We start from the raw sequence: 19544 nt of genomic DNA on the forward strand, positions 1-19544 counted from the left end.
CACCATCGCACATATTTTTGTGTTACAGCAAACTTATCCACGAGGACACAAATGTCCTTGTCGATAAGTTTGCTGATAAAACAAATGTTCTTATTCAAATTATTTAAGGGTCTTGAGTGCTGAACCCTGAGGCACTCCAGTGGTCACGGTCCTCCAGTCTGAAAAACTACCTTTTACGATCACTGTCTGACTCCTATCATTAAGCCAATTTTAATTTAATTACTTAGCCTGCCTCCTATCTTGTGTGCCCTAACCTTTCATACCAATTTGCGCACATAAATAACATCAATTACATTGCCCTCATCTAGCCTCTTTGTCTCCTCTATCAAGCACGTGAGACATTATTTTCCCTTCACAAATCCATGCTGGCTCTCCTTTTTTTTCTGACCATCCAAATGTTGATAGATTCTATCTTTCAGAATCCTCCTTAGTAGTTTCCCTACCACTGATGTCAGGCCAGCAATTAGCTGGGTTACTGTTACAGCTCTTTTTAATTAACGGCACCACATTTTCCATCCTCTTGTCTATATTAGTAAGTTACAAATGTCTGTCAGGGCCTCATCGAATTCCATCCTGCCATCCCAAATGTTCTGGGATGTACCTGCTCTGGACCTGGAGATTATCAATCTTGATAACATCGAAGACCGTACCTCCTCTATACTACTGATGCATTCATTCCCTAGAATATCTATGGTTACCTCACTTCCCTCCCATTCCTGCGTATTCTCAAAATTCAAGATTTCTTTCATTGTCGTATAATAATACATAAAAAATGTAGTATACATGATGTGGATCAACTTTTGTCTGCCGTAAGGCAAGCAAAGAGTCACTATAAGCATTGCCCGGCGCCTCTAACTGTAGGAGAATGGAGAGCCCCTTCAGAGACACTGAATGTCTGTTGATTCGCCTCCAGCATGCCTGCAGCCTTTGCAGTCACATGCACTCCCATTCAAACCACCGACAACGCGAGCTTCAGATCCTTCGAGTCGATCAACGATCAAGAATTCTTCAAGATCAAGATCTTTCAAGATCTTTCTTGTCTCAGTACCCTTTTGAATCCCAGTTCTGATACTTAGCTCCCCTGAGCCAGTTGAAGCAGCTGCAGCCTGTCTGGGTCTTTCGACCAAAGTTGCCAATGGCCTGCATGCAGCCTGCTGAACCCCCCTGCTGGTCCACTACCATGGTCTCCATCCTGTTGGGCCATCTCCCATGCTTCTCCTTCTCAATGGGGGGGGGGGGGTTCTCCCCATTTCTGACATCCTGCACTGCTGGTAACCCACAATCTGCAAACTCTCATGGTATACGGCCCAGTGCAAATGCCACCTTCTTGGTAATAGACCCCCTGGTTGCAGGATTTAAAAGCTCTAAGACTTTGCTCCGACAGAAATTAGATTGAACTACTTCACGCAGACACCTATAGTAGAATCCAAATTAATGGGTGGGAGAGTTTCCTGCTCTCTCCTCTCGTGTTTGTGTGCTGAATTGAGCCCTTTGCTGTATCCATCGCAAAGGATAGGCATAAGAGAAGTAACATTGCCAGGCAGTGGAAGCACCTGGGTACATGGATGACAGTATTGTCTTCTGTTCAGACACACAGTCAATCTGCAGACTTCAGCCAGTTTGTGTTATCATTAGGCACTAGAGTTAACCAGAAGTAACTCAAGGTAATGCTCATTGGTGACTGGCTGAACCAGTCTGCCACTCCTTCACATTTAGGTCTGGCAACCAGATTCTGGTTCAGCAGAGCTGAGGTGTGTAACAAAAATTGGTCAGAGCAGATAGTGAAGGTCTATCAGAAATCGACTTTTTTTTTTAAGTAATATGCACTGTTGAAATGTTTTCACAGCATTGCAACTGAAACGCAAGATCCCTCCTCATCCTGGCGATCGCTCATCCCAGTTATTAAAGTTGATATTAATACAGTGAGTACATTCTTTTATTTTCATTTGCAAGAATTCCATGTGGCAGTACTTTGGGGAGGAATAAAATCGATGCATCATATTTTGTGTGATTATTTCCCATTTTTCGTTTCTTTACCAGGTCTATTTCATGTGTCTCCCAGAGTAATAACTGTGCTATTGTTCCTAAATTGACAACAGAATAGTTTAGATTTAGACATCTCAAATATACCATTCTTTTTCTGTGATGCATTACATTATTTAATCAGTACTGAGACCTCTGTTATTTTCTTACTTGCAATAGATATATTAATTTTCAAATGTTTCCATCATTTGGAACAAGGCTCTGTGGTAATTCAATAACTTCACATAACAGTGTTCATATGCAGTTCAAGTCCATCAAAGTTTGTCTCATACTGGCCAACTTTATCCATTTTTTAAATTGCCCTGTATTCTAACAGTACAGGTTCTTGTTTTAGAGCTCTTTTTCTTTTAATTTAATCATAATGCTCTTTTGCTTCTCTTAATTTCACCTTTATGCTCATTTTCCTGCACTTGGTAAATATTGCTAAGAGGATATTCCCCACAAAGGAATTGGAACTCATCTTTCCACTTAGAGCATGGTCCTTTTTCCCCGGAATTGGGCCTTGTGCCTCATGAAGTGAATCTCTTCTTCCTGTGCTTTTTCTCCAGCTATATATAAAGTTGTATTTGCATTAACAATGCAGGCCACAAGTACAGTCACGGGGGCTCCACTTAAAGCTCATGAATGGGGAAAACCACAGTACCTTTCTTTTAAGTTAGTTTTGTATTATTTTTAACATATTGTTCACGAGTTCACATATTAACAATTATTTTGCTGTTTGACAGATTGGCAGCTGAGTTAACACAGAATCCCCCTCATCCTCAGCTATCACTCCACAGCCTTTGCATCCAACACATTATCTGCCGGAATTTCCGGCACTTACTATGGGACCCCACCACCAGACACATTTTTCCTTTTCTTCCCCTCTCACCCTTCTATAGAGACTGCTCCGGCCATTACTCCCCTGTGCACTCTTCCCTCCCCACCCATTGCCCCGCCGGTACCTTCCACTAAGGTCGTAGGATGTGTAATACCTGCACCCACACCTCCTCCCTCACCACGGTCCGAGGTCTCAAACAGACCTTTCAGGTGAAGCAACACTTCACCTGTACCTCCAAAGAACTCATTTACTGCACCCTCTGTGGCCTTCTCTACATTGCAGATTAGGAGATCGCTTTGCCCAGCACCTCTTCTCCGTTCGCAACAAAAACGACCTCCCCATAGCCAACCATTTTGATTCTGAGCCACACTCTCAAACTCACATGTCTGTCCATGGCCTTTCACATTACCCCACCCTCCAACCCCAAGGCATGAACATTGAGTTCACTGCATTCCACTAATAATCTTGCCTTTTTCCCCTCAACTAGTTATTCCAGTTCCTACTTCCTTTCTCTCTCCATCCAGCCTAGACTCCCCCACCCCCCCCCCCCCCGTGGTGTTTCTCCCCTCCCCCCACCCCATCATCACCCACCCTCACCACCTCCCTTCCCACTTTTGTTCGGACATTTCTCATGTTCCCCCACACCTCAAGCTCGAAACATTGGTGATGTATCTTCACCTTTGCTACATTAAGTCATTGTTTGACCTGCTGAGTTTCTCCAGCATTTGTGTTTTTTCAGCAGTTGAGTTTTCATTTCTGTTTTTATATATATTAACTTTTTTTCTCTCTATGTACTTCTGTCTGTTGCTGTGATTAGAAACATAGAAGATAGGAGCAGGAGTAGGTCATTCGACCCTTCGAGCCTGCTCCGCCATTCAACGAGATCATGGCTGATCTTAAAGTTCAGTACCCCGTCCCTGCCTTCTCTCCGTAACCTTTAATACCCTTATACTGAAGAAATAGATCTAATTCCCTCTTAAATATATTTAATGATTAGTGATCCTTTGTACTAATGAGATATTTTGTTACCAGGGTCGCCTGGCCTTTGGGAACCGCTTTTTACCGCAGACGCTCTGCATAAACTTTGATGATGCTTTCTTGATTTACACTACAAAACTACCTTCGAGTCACCTTGACCAATTTATGCACATCGTGAAAGGAAAATTGGAAAATGTTCGAGTTATGCTTGTTCCTAGTCCACGACACGTTTGCCTGCAAAATGATGAGTATGATGTATTTTTTTTGTAGTAATAAAAGAATTTAAGTGCAGTAAATTATAGTCATGTTACAGGTGCCTAACTTTTTATCTGGAATTCCGAAAACAGGCAACCTCCAAAAACTGGCACTTTTTTCAGTAGATGACATTACACATAAGTAACGTTAATTTCCTATAATAAATTTTCTGCTTTCAGAGGGATATCCCTGCCATTCCAGTCCCCGCCCCTGTGGGTGCCCTCTCTTACCTTCAGTGGAAAGGTGACTCTCGGCCCCTGGCAACTGGTAGGAGAGAATCAAGAAGCATTGGTCGTCTTCCTTACCCATAATCCCATGGGTGACTGGGGTTGTTGGGGGGTCGGGGGGAAAGGGTGGATGGACGGCGGGGGCTAGGTGTTTAAAGGAACCAAAATCAAAATGATTCTGAAATCTGGAAGATTCTGAACCACGGCAGGTGTCCAGTCCTGATGATTCTGGATAAAAAGTTAGGCACCTGCATCACACACTAAATGATGGTGATGGTATTTTTCAAATTACTCAAAGTATTCATTTGTCATCAGTGTTGTACATAAAATACTTATATTTTACCTGCAGTAATTCATGATACACATGTACTACATGACACGAGTAATTTAATTGTTTTACACAATAGTTAATGCTGATAGCCTCACAGTTTGAGGGATCTGAGTTTGATCTTGAATTTTGGTGCTGTAAGTGTGGAATATGTAGATCTGTGATTGCTTTTCTGGATGCCCAAGTTCCCTCCCAGAACCCCAAGTTGGGCTGATAGATTAGAAACATAGAAACATAGAAGATAGGAGCAGGAGTAGGTCATTCGACCCTTCGAGCCTGCTCCGCCATTCAACGAGATCATGGCTGATCTTAAAGTTCAGTACCCCGTCCCCGCCTTCTCTCCGTAACCTTGAATACCCTTATACTGAAGAAATATATCTAATTCCCTCTTAAATATATTTAATGAACCTGCCTCTACTGCCCTCTGTGGCAATGAATTCCACAGATTCACCACCCTCTGGGTAAAGAAATTTCTCCTCATCTCGGTCCTAAATGGTTTGCCTATTATCCTCAAACCATGGCCCCGGGTTCTGGATTTTCCCATCATTGGAAACATCCCATCTGCATCCATTCTGTCCAGTCCTGCCAGAATTTTATATGTCTCTATGAGACATTGTACTCCAGGGAGTACAATCCCAATTTGTGCAATCTTTCTTCATAAGTCATTCCTGCCATTCCAGGTATCAGCCTGGTGAATCGCCTCTGCACTCCCTCCATTGCAAGAACATCCTTCCTTAGATAAGGTGTCCAAAATTGCACACAATACTCCAGGTGTGGTCTCACCAAGGCCCTGTACAGCTGCAGTAAGGTATCCTTGTTCCTATACTCAAACCCTCTTGATATGAAGGCCAACATACCATTTGACTTTTTAACCGCCTGCTGTACCTGCATGCTCGCCTTCAGAGACTGATGTACAAGTACCCCTAGGTCTCTCTGCACTTCCCCATCTCTTAATCTATTGCCATTCAAATAATAATCTGCCCTCCGGTTTGTATTACCAAAGTGGATAACCTCACATTTATCCACATTGTAGTGCATTTGCCATGTATCTGCCCAGTCCCTCAATTTATCCAAATCACACTGGAGCTTCCTGACCCCCCTCTTCCGTGCACACAACCCCTCCTAGCTTAGTGTCATCTGCAAATTTGGAGATATTACATCTAATCCCATCATCCAGATCATTAATGTAAATTGTGAACAGCTGGGGTCCCAGTACAGAACCCTGTGGTACCCCACTGGTCACCGCCTGCCACTCAGAAAACGAGCCATTTATCCCAACTCTCTGTCTTCTACCTGCCAGCCAGTTCTCAATCCACATCAATACTTTGCCCCCAATCCCATGAGCCTTGATTTTGGAAGCCAGTCGTTTATGCGGGACCTTATCGAAGGCCTTTTGGAAGTCCAGGTACACCACATCCATTGGCTCTACCCCATCTATTTTACCTGTCATCATCTCAAAGAATTCCAATAGATTTGTCAAGCACGATTTACCTTTTGTAAATCCATGTTGACTCTGTCCGATCCCTTCTCTGCTAGTCATATGCTCCGCTATTACATCCTTAATAATGGATTCCATCATTTTGCCCATTACTGATGTAAGGCTCATCGGCCGATAATTCCCCGCTTTTTCTCTACCCCCTTTTTAAATAATGGGGTAACATTAGCTACCCTCCAATCCATGGGTACTGATCCTGAATCTATCGAGTTCTGGAAAATAATTCTTAAAGCATCTGCTATCTGAATGGCCACTTCCTTGAGTACCCTAGGATGTAGATTATCAGGCCCTTGGGATTTATCTGCCTTCAATCCCATCAATTTCCCCAAGACCATGTCCTTAGAGATACTGATTTCTTTCAGATTGATTGTTGACTGTAAATTATCCATTAATGCAAACTTAATGTCCATTGGATTGTGACTGAACACCTTTAAGTCAAAAACTAACTTAATATAAAAACTTAAAAAAATTCAAAGGGGAATTGCCTGTCTTATTTGAGCAAGTAAGGTAGAGAAGGAATGGAACTGTTGAAATTGTTTTGCTGAGGGGACTTGCCTTGGATATATGGCTTCCTTCTGAATTTGTAAGTCAGGAGGAGAATCCAATGGATCTTCTAAATAAAGAGGCAGACTCATGCTATGGAGTGTATGTTGCTAAGTTTGCATAAGAATGTGATCAAAATATTCATTCTAATCTTTGTAGCTTGAGTGCATATTGATGTTTATACTTTTAAATCATCTTCTTTCTCAACCATCTATAATACCTGTTTAAGAATAAAATAATACATTTCACTTAATAACAAGGAATGCTCCTATTTTTCCAGTTTATTTGTCAGGAAGTTCATGATATCTGGGCATATGTAATCAAACGTAGAAGTCCTTAACTTAATCAGCAGTAATTGACATCATGTTTCATTATACTCTGCTGTTAGGCTTCCCATGATATTGTCAAGGTCTTATCATCCTTCATTCTAGATGAAGGATGATGCGATTCCACTCAGTTTTTATGTGTTCTAATGTAACATAATGCTAATGGGGACATTTAGATTATTCCACAAAAGAGGCAGGGGACAGTGACTGAGCATGTGAATAGATTGTGAGCTGCATAAGCCTTGTGCATGCCCATGAGGTTCTTGATTTCTTCCACCTGGAGCAGAGAATTCTAAGTGTTTGTGGGGAAGTTGCATTTCTTCAAGGAGGCTTTATTTCGATTCTTTAAATCTGTTTATCTGTCAAAATGGTCATCTCATACCTCCATAGATTTTGGAACAGATGTACATCGCATACACAACACAGGAATTTGGTGTCAGGTATGCAAATGGCATTGTCTGCCCAGTGTAGCTGACCAGTAGTTACTTGGTCTTCAGTGCTGGAAATATTGGCCAAGGTGAACACTGACAATGATTGTTTTTAATACTAACGATTTTATAGGTAGGATTGGCAGTATATTATCAGTACCTTGAGGTGCCTACTTCTAAAGTCATAAATTCAGAATTAGGATTCTGATTCTGTGTAGGATCACTGTTGTCCAGTTGATCGTCAGTTTTGTGCCAGGCCTGAGATCTTGATCTTCAATCACCCTTATCCTCAATTGACCAATGGCTAATCTGGCACATATATGTCTTAATATTATAACTTAATTTCAATTTATGTAAATCTGCTCCATGGTCCTGGAGAAACACTATCTTGTTTTTACCAAGCAATACATTGTATGAATGACAAAAAAAATGACTTGACATTGAAGGTAATTGCAAAATTTATCACCTTTTCTGAGAGATATCTCCAATGATCTGGAAAATTGTTCACTTTTTCCAGAATCTTACTTCAAACTTTTATGGACAGAAGGCACTATAGTGCAGAGAACATTGAGTGCAAGGCCCATTCTCTAATTTGCTTCAATGAACATACTGTGATGGCTTAAGAGTTCAGCCTCTTGAGTGTGTACAAATTCAAGTGTCATCTGTAGATTACATTTTGACTTTGGCGTGACCTTTGTTCTCAAATGTAGATTAAATGGTTTTGTCTCAATTCTGAATATCACTTTTACTCCTCTGGGAAATTTCCTTTGTGCTTGCTCCCCAATATAGTAAAGTCATGGCTCATCTTTTTACCTGATTGTTATCCTCCTGTGCTCTTATCTTATCCTTTGATTCCATTAATGTCCTAAATGTCTTGATCTCTGCCTTGAATTATTCAGAAACTGAACATCCATAATCTTCCTGGTAAGAAAATTCCCAAGATTCACAGCTTTTGGATGAAAAAATTCTTCTCATCTTTCTCCTAAATGGCAATCCACTTTATTTTGAAACACTAAATCCTAGTTCTAGACATCCATCCATGAAAAACATCCTTGCATCTATCCTGTTTATTTGAAACAATTATATTTCATGAAGCTTGTCAAAAATGTTTGTTTCATATAAATTAACAAAACAAGAAATGTATTTAATTAAACATATCATTGGCTTTTTATCCAAATTGACAAAAGGACCTCCTGTTTTAGTGAACCCACACGCCCTTACCCCATCTACTCTACCACCATCTGTCACCATGGTGTCGCAGCCAATCCATATTGCAGTCACCACTGAAATAAAGGTTTGAAGTCATTTCAGTCATTAACCTCACAGAGCTGAAATATACCCAACATAAAGAACCCTTTTGGACAATATATGACCACAAAGACTGAATGACCAAAGTGAAAATATAAAGTCTTGTGGAGGTACACAATGTGCTGGACACTTAATCTGATTGTTTTTTTAAATTTTTGTTAATGTGGCAGTTGTAGGCATTGGGAATTAAAGTCTGTGATATGGGCACCATTTTTAAAGCAGTATTTTCCTTTGTATGTTATGGTGTACTGGTATTGGAAAGCTGGACAATAGTTCAGGACTATCAAAAATGGTAATTGTAGTGATCTAATAATTTGATTAAAGTTCTACACATTTTTCATGTGTTTTTGTATTAAAACTATTGAAATTTCTCTGTGAAATTTTACTATTTCTCCCCAATGTAATAGATTTATTTTCAATGTTTGCATTGAACACTCCAAGGTAGCACTGATGCTGTAAGAGTCAAAAGCAAATTATAACATCTTAATTACTGAGCAAGTACAGTACAACTCCGATTATCCAAAATTGGATTCTCTGAATCTTCAGTTATTTCGGATAAATGAGGATATCCGAAATCCTCATTTATCCAAAATTTTTTTTAGAGCTGAACTGACCAGTGACGTCAGGCTCCTGGAGGCAGCAGGAGTGGACCTCTGGCTCCCAGCGGCAGCAGACCTCAAGGTCCAGGATCGGTGGTGGCCAGCATTTTTAATACTTAAAAAGCCTTACCTTGTTGTTTAAACACTGTTACAAGTGATTTGCTGTTGCTACTGTGCTGGTATTTAAAAAAATGACCGGTTCTCCGAAAAACTATTTATTTGAAATGGGCCTGGTTCCAACCATTTTGGATAATCGGAGTTGTACTGTATGTCAATTACAAACATCAAAAGATAACTGGAATAATGCACAATCTTTTCCAGAATAGCCATTCATAATGGATTTCTTGTTAAGAACTAAATTTAGTTAGTTTTGACTTGTGAGCTCCAGACTTCTAGAAATTGAAAATGTATAGTTTTTTAACACAATTTTTAATATACAACCTTTCCATAATGGCTCATATGTTCTTGGGAATAAGAGAAGCTCCCTCAGATAAAATTAAAAAAGCCTGGGACAGGACCTACAGTTTTCAATTTCTGAAGAAATTTGGAGTGCAATTTTCAAATTGGTTAATACTTCATCTTTATGTGCCCACCACATTCTCGTACCATTTAAAGTAGTCCATAGGGCTCACGTGTCCAAAGTCAAGCTATCTTGTTATTATGCAGATGTATCCCCTCGTTGTGATAAATGCAACAATGGAGATGCTTAATTAATTAATGTTTTGGTCATGTTAGAGTCTTGAGAGATATTGGACAAAGTATTTCAAACTTTCTCTTATTTCAAACTCTTCACTTTTTAACATTAAAATTAAACCTAATCTGTTAACTGCTTTATTTGGTATTGTTGGAGAGAATGACATAACTTTAACAGCATCTGATCTGCATGTATTTAGCTTTTATTTCTCTTGTGACTGGGCGGGCAGTGTTGCTCAGATGGAGGGATGTTGATCCACCTACTCATTCTCAATGGTTACACGATTCATGTCATGTTCAAATTTAGAGAAGATTAGGTGTTCAATTTCTGATTTGAATTCAAATTTTCAAACACTTTGAGGTCCTTTTTTGAATTTCATAATCTCTGATTAATGTGTTGACTAATGAGGTAATTTATCACTCTGATAAAAATTCTGTCGTTTTATTTATGGCCAGTTTTTTTCTTGGAAGTGGGTTTAGATTTAAAAGAAAAATAAATAAATAAAGATGTATAGTTAATACTCATTTACTTGTCATAGAGATGAAATTTTCAATCTTTTGAGATTTCAGAGTTTGAAATGTATAGTTTGATTAATTATGTTGATTTGTAGGATGATGTAAAATATTTAAAATGCATGTTCTGGTCCATGGTATTTTTCCAAATTACTGATCTAATTTAGGTTTAATTCAATTTTCCTTCTCTCCAGACCACCTCGATTGATGGGAGAGGGATTTGTAGTCATGCAGTCAAATGATGTTGATATCTATTATTACATGGATGAACCAGGTTTGTTTATATATGCAACAAGTTCATTTTATTTTAGATTCATTTTTTTTTCATGGATTGTTGTCTTCCAGAGTTGAAATGAATTAGAAGGGAAAAATGGAAAAAAATAGTTTGCTACCATTTTTTCATTTTTATTACACAGGATTTGTAACTCTCACTATCTGCAGACTTTCCTGTTTATTTTCTGATTGAAGTTACTCCCAGATTTTTCATATAAACATAAGTTTAACATCATTGCTTTTTAATTATGTTCTTGAAAAAATAATCAAAATATTGTTTTTTTTATAAAATGGTTTTAAAGAAAATCCAGATTGTGGTTTAAACAATTTGTGAACCCCGTGCCTCAGATAATTTTTTCCATTCGCTATTTTTAAAAACATTTTCAAAAAATGTTTGGGATCTCTTTTTTTCACTTCTCCATATGTTGCCTCAATTATGTTAAATTGAAATTGATTTGGCATTTGCTGACTGAATGATGCTTGTTTATTTATCCAATCATTTCAGGGGTAAGAGATGGGCAATAACTTGTATTTCCAGTGGTATTTTCAATCTGTGAATAAGTTAAAAAGGGAAGGAAAGAGGATCTGACAAATGGTCCTGATCCAAAATATTAACTAATCAGTTTTCTCCACTAATGCTGTATGACCTCCTTAAATTTTGAATCCCCACAGCTTCTCCTTGTTTCTACAACATTCCAGCATTTGCATTTTCTTATGTTTCACAGTTAGTGTAGCAGTTAGTGCCACACAATTACAATGGTAGTGATGTGGGTTCTAATCCAGCACTGTGTGGGTGTCCTCTGACTTCCTCGCACTCTCTTAAAAACGTATGGGGTAGGTTAAATTGGTGCATTTGGGTGGCACGGACTCATGGGCTGCAAAGGCCTGTTACTATGCTGTTTTTCTAAATTTAATTAAAAAAACATCTTTGTTTTAATTGCTGTCTTCGTTGATATTAATTGCCATACAACATTTCATGCAATCTGAAAATTTGAAATTAAATCTTTCAATCCCAGGTCTGAATTTATTAAATCCCAAAGAAAAATTCAGCAGATGATGTAAATCTGAAATAAATAACTCAAGCTGGAAATACTCATTTGGTTAGACAGCATCTGTGGAGAGAGAAATTGAGAGTCAACAGCCTGAAAAGTTAACTAATTTTCTCTCTAAACAGCTGCTGCCTATCCTTTGACTATTTACAATATTATTTTAAATTAATAAACAATATATTTGCTTCACCAACCATTAAGAATACTCTACCTGTTTTTTTCAATCAAGAAATACTTTTAGCCTTATTTTCTGTATTGTTTAATGACCAGCTTTCTGTTCATTTTACTACTATCATTAAGATTTTCTTCTCAGGAACCACTGGAGATGTCCTTTAGTGAGCTTTTGAGAATATAAGCATTTCTTATACAGGTAGTAACTTTTACATTGGGACCATACAGTAGAACACAGATCCTTTGACTCATTGAGTTTGCACCATTTTCAAAATTCCCTTTTTATTCTTCCTTCATACCCAACAACTCCCCAGATTCTACTACACTTTAGCACACTCGGCAGAATTTTCAAAAGCCTATTAACCTAACAATCCACATGCTTTCAATGCTGAGAGGAAGCTGAAGCACATGGGGAAAACCCATACAATTGTGAAGAAATGTGCTGTCTGCAAAGAGTTTACACGTAGGTCAGAATGAACTTTGGTCTCTGGAGCTGTGCCACTGCACCAAGTTCTGTTTCTTTTCAAAGCGTTTCATAGACTGGTTGAGGATGGAAGCTCATTATTCATTTGATTTCTGAATTTTAAAGATCTCTTCTACATATTTCTTCACCTATCATTCTATGATTTGCACTGTAATGGAAATGGAATCTTCTTCACTATGCAAAACACCATCAATTTTGGTGTAATCTGCGAACTCAATAATCATATCTCCTATATTATCGTCCACATTGTTAATATACGTGACAAACAACAGGCTGTGCTGTTCACAGACCCCTAATCTAATTAACAACCCTCCTCTACCATCCTCTGACTCTTACCAAGCTAATTTTGTGTCCAATTGAGAGATCACCTTGCATCCAATGAGATCTGGGCTAATCTATCTTGTCAAAAGCCTTGCTAAAGTCCACATGGATAACATCTGGCACTATGCTCTTATCAAAAAAAAAACTCAATTAAATGTGTGAGACACAATTTCTCATGCACAAACCATGCATATCCCTAATCAGTCCTTACCTTTACAAATGCATGTAGATTGCATCTCTCAGTAATTTGCGCACCTTTTATGTTAGATGCTGAAACAAGCCATGAAAGACCTCAACAATGAAGACGCTGTTTACATCCGGTACCGCACGGATGGCAGTCTCTTCAATCTGAGGCGCCTGCAAGCTCACACCAAGACACAAGAGCAACTTGTCCGTGAACTACTCTTTGCAGACGATGCCGCTTTAGTTGCCCATTCAGAGCCAGCTCTCCAGTGCATGACGTCCTGTTTTGCGGAAACTGCCAAAATGTTTGGCCTGGAAGTCAGCCTGAAGAAAACTGAGGTCCTCCATCAGCCAGCTCCCCACCATGACTACCAGCCCCCCCACATCTCATACAGAACTCAAAACGGTCAACCAGTTTACCTACCTCGGCTGCACCATTTCATCTGATGTAAGGATCGACAAAGAGATAGACAACAGACTCGCCAAGGCAAATAGCGCCTTTAGAAGACTACACAAAAGAGTCTGGAAAAACAACCACCTGAAGAAACACACAAAGATCAGCGTGTACAGAGCTGTTGTCATACCCACGCTCCTGTTCGGCTCCGAATCATGGGTCCTCTACCGTCATTGTCAGAAATAAAACTTCTCACACATGAGTCTCTTTAAAACTGATGACACGACAAGCTTTATTTACAAGTCTGCAGAGTTGGACTCAACTGGTTTCTCACCAGTTAAGCCCCGATACATACAGTGCATTGATTTTTATACCTTTATTATTTGCCCTTATTAATACTGTTTTAATTGGTTAGTATTACAAAAACATTCTAAGTATAACTGCATTATTAATTATCACGTTCGTTACGTACGCTGTGAACTCTACATTCACTGAATTCTGTTTCTCACACTTCTTATCAATCCTTTGTCTCCTGCATGTCTCTCACTATGACCATGAAAAGATAGGTTTAAAAAAACATATTCAGCAGCTCCTTCTGTCCTTGACTGCTAGTAAACTCTCTGTCCGTTCTGGCTTCCCTGTTTATGATTAATCATCACATTTTAACTTAAGTCTTTTTAACCTAAATTCTCTATATCACAATCCACCCCTTTCTCTCTTTAAAATGTGTTGAATATATGTATAGATATGAATGGGGATTCTAAGCTAGGGAAGAGAAATGTTTTATGATACATTAATCTCACGCTGAAATAAAAGTCTTACAGGGTCTCCCATCCCCCCTGGTTGCATAGCTTGTTCGACCATGGAAATCACCAGGCTGCGTAGACAGGGAATAATACAGGGCAAAATAAGTAGGAGGAATAAAATACCTCCGATGACCCACAAGAAGGTACGCCACCAGGTTCCTCCAAACCATTTGTCCATCCAATTAAATTGTGGGAAAGGATGCCAGGTTTGAACCGGTACATGGGACAATGTACGAATATTATCAGCGATTTTACGAATGGCTTTTCCATTATCATCAATCTGTAAGCAGCAGTTAGTCAAATTAAGTTTGCCACATACACCTCCTTCCGTGGCTAGGAGATAGTCTAGGGCTAGACGGTTCTGATATATAGCAGAGCGCATTTGACCTTGCTGGGATGCAAGTAATTGCAGGGCTATAGCTGTTTGATTTGTAACAATTTCAAGCACTGCTTGTAAGCGAATTATGCGATTTAACATATATATAGGAGTACGATAACCCCAAGATCCATCTTGAGCCCATGTAGCGGGACCATAATATTGAATTATACGCTCTGGAGGCCAATCATCTCTCCATTCTCCCAAATGTACCGTGGTAGAGCGGGGTTCACGATGTAATGTATCAAAGACCTTCACGCCTAATTTATGACCGTGATCATGGGGTAGAAGGAAAAATTCTGGGCGGATTATTCCTAGGAAAGAAGTTCCACTCCACTGTGAGGGAAGACGAGTATAAGCTTTATTACCACATACCCAGAATAATCCATTTGGGGATACTCCATACCCCCTTTCCCAAACTCTTTTAAGAACAGGATTTGATTGGTATGGTCCTGTGATGGTGGAAGTGGTACAATTCCAAAACTGAATACTGCTATTAGACAGGGGTAGGCAATTAGTTTTAAAAACAGTAGATAAGAACCAAGTCTGAGGTTTAGGAAACCAAGTGAAAACACCAGGCGAAATGCGAATCCATACAGCCTTGCAGGGACTTTCTCCTACTGGGTATTTGCCAGCTCGTGAGAGACAATAAAAACCAGAGGGGACGTTAGAGAGAGACCAGGTTTCTCTTGATCTCGTTCGGTTAGTTGTCCAAATGCGGGAAATCATGGTCAATGAATTGAGAGGTTCTCCCCACCAAGGCCATTGTTCTGACATCCGTGGACCCCCGCAGACCCAACAATTAGTTACATTAAAAGTTCCTGCAATTTTAGTTGCCAGATCTACAAAAAGGTTATCTCCCCCAATTGCATTACCGAAACTTACATGGTTATTTGGATGGACTCGAACTAAGTCCGGCTGTCTTAAAGGGACAGGCAATTTCGAGTGTGGAGTGTAACTTCTCATTGGAACAGTACGTTGGTGTATGCAAAACCAGAGTCCATCAGGGCATGGTGGGCTTGAGTCACCTTTCCAACCGTTAAGAGGGAAAGGAGTGGTATTAGGAATCTGTATATAATGACCCATATTATTTCCTTCTTTTTCCACACAAGGGGTATATGGATGTTGGGTGGTATTTTCTGCCCAGCATTTCTCAGGAACTGAGGTATGGGAAATGAAATTACCTTCTTTTCTTCCCCAAATGTGGTCCTGAAACAGGACCACTGTATCTCTGCATTTCTTACATTTCACACCTGATAAAGACATAGGCAAACTAAGAAAAATTAAAGAACATAACAATAACATTGTGAATTAAGTCTTTTTGCGAAATCGTAAGGTAAGAGGTTTTTCTCCAGGAATACAAGTCCAATCTGAGTTCGTATCAGGGTCCTGTGGCGCCTCTACAGGTCCCTTAAATCTGGATGCGTGTGTCCACCCCTTCTCTCTTGTTCGTGCTGCAGCTTCTGTAGTTAAGAGAACTTGGTATGGACCTTCCCACTGGGGCTGGAGTTTTTCAGTCTTCCAGGTCTTGATAAGAATCCAGTCTCCTGGTTCCACTTTGTGTAAAGAAAAGTCTAGAGGCGGTGTTTGTGCCAATAGTCCTCTCTTTCGTAAATCTGTAAGAGAGCGTGACGGTGCCTGTAAATAGTTCCTAACAAATATATCCCCTTCCCCCAAGGTGGGACACCCCTCAACTGTACTCCAGAAGGGAAGCCCAAACATCATTTCATAAGGGGACAGCCCTACATCTTTTCGTGGGGCAGTACGAATTCTCAATAAGGCTAGGGGCAGACACTTTATCCAAGGCATTTTAGTTTCCACCATTAACTTTGTCAATTGGATTTTTAGTGTTCCATTCATACGCTCGACCTTCCCTGAGCTTTGTGGATGCCAAGGGGTATGTAATTTCCAAGAGACCTGTAATGCATCACAAATCAATTGCTGGATTTTTGAAGAAAAATGTGGACCCCTGTCTGAGTCTATAGAATCCATTATACCATATCTGGGGATTATCTGCTCTAGGAGGAGGCGAGCTACTGTAGAGGCTGTAGTATTTATTGTTGGGAAGGCTTCTACCCATTGGGTAAAGTGATCTATTATCACCAACAGATATTTCCATCTTTGAACTTGAGGTAACTCTGTGAAGTCGATCTGGATACGTTGAAAAGGGCGTATGGCTAATGGTTGACCTCCCATGGTCCCTGTCCTCATTATCTTCTTATTAATTTTTGTGCATAGGTAACAATTTTGCACCTCTTGTTGGGCCAAGGTGTAGATTCCCTTACACACATATTCTCGAAGCACTGTGTCACATAAGGCTTGGGTGCCCCAGTGGCTCTGTTGATGCAGGTGTTTTAAAATATTGCGAGTTATTTCTTTATTTAGAACAATTCTTCCATCTGGTGTTTTCCATGTTCCATCAGGTAACTGGCTTGCGCCCAGCTGATCCATGTTCTTTTCTTCCTTAGCAGTGAAAATGGGAGCTGTCTTTATGCCTTGCCTTATTGGGATTAAAGTCAGCAAACGGACTTCTTGTTGCATGGCTGCTCTTTTGGCTTCTTCATCAGCCAGTCTGTTTCCAATTGCTGTCGGGTTATCTCCCCTTTGATGGCTTGGTATGTAGACCACTGCTATTTCTTGGGGTAATGTTAAGGCTTCTAGAGTCAGAGTAATCATCTGTTCGTGTGCCAATTCCTTTCCTCTTGATGTAATTAGACCACGCTCCTTCCAGATCTTACCAAAGGTATGCACTACCCCGTATGCGTATTTGGAATCTGTGTAAATTGTTCCAATTTTCTTTGCCAGTATTCTGAGGGCTCTCTGCAAGGCATATAGTTCACAGGATTGTGCTGACCAGCTTCCGGGTAGTCTCGTGGATTCTACTACTTTCCAAGTATTTCCTTCTATTATAGCATACCCATTTCTTCTCATTCCGTCAACACATCTGGCGGAGCCGTCAATGTAGAATTCATATCCTTCTCCCAGCGGAGTATCGCAAAGGTCTTCTCGGGTCTTGGTCTGAAGATCTGTCAACTCGACACAGTCATGCTCCACCTCTTTCTCTGTTTCACTGCCGTATAAAAATTGAGCTGGGTTGCAGCTAGTAATTTTTGCAAACTGAAAATCTTCTCCAACCATTAAAATGGTTTCATACTTTAATATGCGAGAATCAGTCAGCCATCGATGGGCAGTTTGTGTTAATAAAACACTCACAGAATGGGAGGTGTACACAGTCATCTTTCCTCCAAAAGTAAGTTTACGTGCTTCTTCTACCAACAGAGCAGCAGCCGCTACTCCTTGGATACACGTCGGCCATCCGCGAGACACTGGGTCCATCATTTTGGAAAGGAAAGCTACTGGGTGTCGCTGACCGCCTTTTTCCTGTGTTAAAACTCCCACAGCTGTTCCTTGGTTATGAGTGACAAATAGCTGGAAGGGCTGTTTTAAAGAGGGCAGAGTGAGCACTGGGGCTCGTGTTAGGCGATGTTTCAAGTCCTCGAACCATCCCTCCTCCTCCTGGGTCCATTTCAATGGATAGTCATTTTCATTTGTCAGTTTATCATACATAAACTTCACCAAAACTGAGTAATCCTCTATCCATAACCTACAGTATCCTAAGAGTCCCAGGAATTGTCTTATTTCCTTCTTATTACGGGGTAAAGGCATTCTAGTGATTCCCGCAATTCGTTCAGGGGTAATCCGTTTCTGTCCTTTACTTATCTGGTGTCCCAGATATATCACAGTTTTCTCAACAAACTGTAACTTGTTTCTGGACACTCGTAGACCCTTTTTCCCCAGATAATTCAAGAGTCTAATGGTCTCTCTCCTCATTTCTTGTTCCTTGGGTCCTGATAATAGTAAATCATCCACATACTGCATTAGTTGGGAATCATCAGATTGTGGATAGTCCATCAGGATTTGTTCTAGCATTTGTCCAAACAGGTTTGGAGATTCAGTGAACCCTTGGGGCAATACAGTCCACCGAAACTGTCTCCGTCTACCTGTCCATGGATTTTCCCATTCAAACGCAAACATATCTCTACTTTCCTCTTCTAACGGACAAGTCCAGAAGGCATCCTTCAAGTCGATAACACTAAACCACTCATGGTCTGGGGGAATCCGACTCATAATAGTATAGGGATTAGGCACCACTGGGTGGCGGGTCTGAACAATAGCATTCAAACTTCTTAGATCCTGAACTAGGCGATAGGATCCATCTGACTTTTTTACTGGGAGTATAGGGGTGTTATAAGGTGACATGCATTCTTCTAATAGTCCGTCTCTTATTAAAGTCTCAATTACCGGCTGTAGCCCTTTTCTCCCTTCCAAAGAAATAGGATACTGACGTTTCCTTACCGGCTGATGACCTGGTATTAATGTAACATGTAAAGGTGGGATGTCCAGACCTCCTCGATTTCCCTCCTTATACCAGACTCTCTCGTCAATCTGCCGTTCATCCTCTTCCTTTAAAGCGCAGAGGTGGACTCGCACTTCTCCGTCCACAGGGAGAGCACCCAAACCTAGGAGAGCCTGTAAGTCCCTTCCTAGGAGGTTAAATCCAGCCGAAGGTAATAACAAGAGGTCTTGTACCCCTTCTCTTTCTTCCAGTTTCACTGTTACTTGGGGAATTATTGATACCATTCTGGGAGCCCCTTCTATCCCAGAAATTGTCAAATTACTTTTTATAGGCTCAGTTCCGATTGGCACAGTTATTACACTACTTCGTTCCGCTCCTGTGTCCACCATAAACACCACCTCTTCTCCCTTGGGACCAATTTTTAGTTTTACCAGGGGTTCCCTCTTATATTTGGTCCCTAACATTTGGAACCCCTGACACCCCTAATCTTCTTCCATAAGTTTGAGGGCACGCAATTCCCTCTTGTATCGGGGGCATTCCCTCTTAAAGTGTCCTTCCTCATTGCAGTAATAGC

The 19544-nt window shown here is 40.3% G+C and overlaps 1 protein-coding gene across 5 annotated transcripts in view; it reads left to right on the top strand.

The window, feature by feature from the left end:
- kiaa1109 (KIAA1109 ortholog) overlaps positions 1-19544 on the top strand; it is a 479529-nt gene that overhangs the window by 62643 nt on the left and 397342 nt on the right. For all 5 annotated transcript variants that reach the window (XM_069925175.1, XM_069925178.1, XM_069925177.1 and 2 more), the window contains 3 exons: positions 1847-1922; positions 3896-4089; positions 10751-10830. In XM_069925175.1, coding sequence (XP_069781276.1) covers positions 1847-1922; positions 3896-4089; positions 10751-10830 — 350 coding nt within the window. The remainder of the gene's footprint in view (positions 1-1846; positions 1923-3895; positions 4090-10750; positions 10831-19544) is intronic.

Source organism: Narcine bancroftii, chromosome 3 (assembly GCF_036971445.1).
Source record: "Narcine bancroftii isolate sNarBan1 chromosome 3, sNarBan1.hap1, whole genome shotgun sequence".
Taxonomy (NCBI): Eukaryota; Metazoa; Chordata; class Chondrichthyes; order Torpediniformes; family Narcinidae; genus Narcine; species Narcine bancroftii.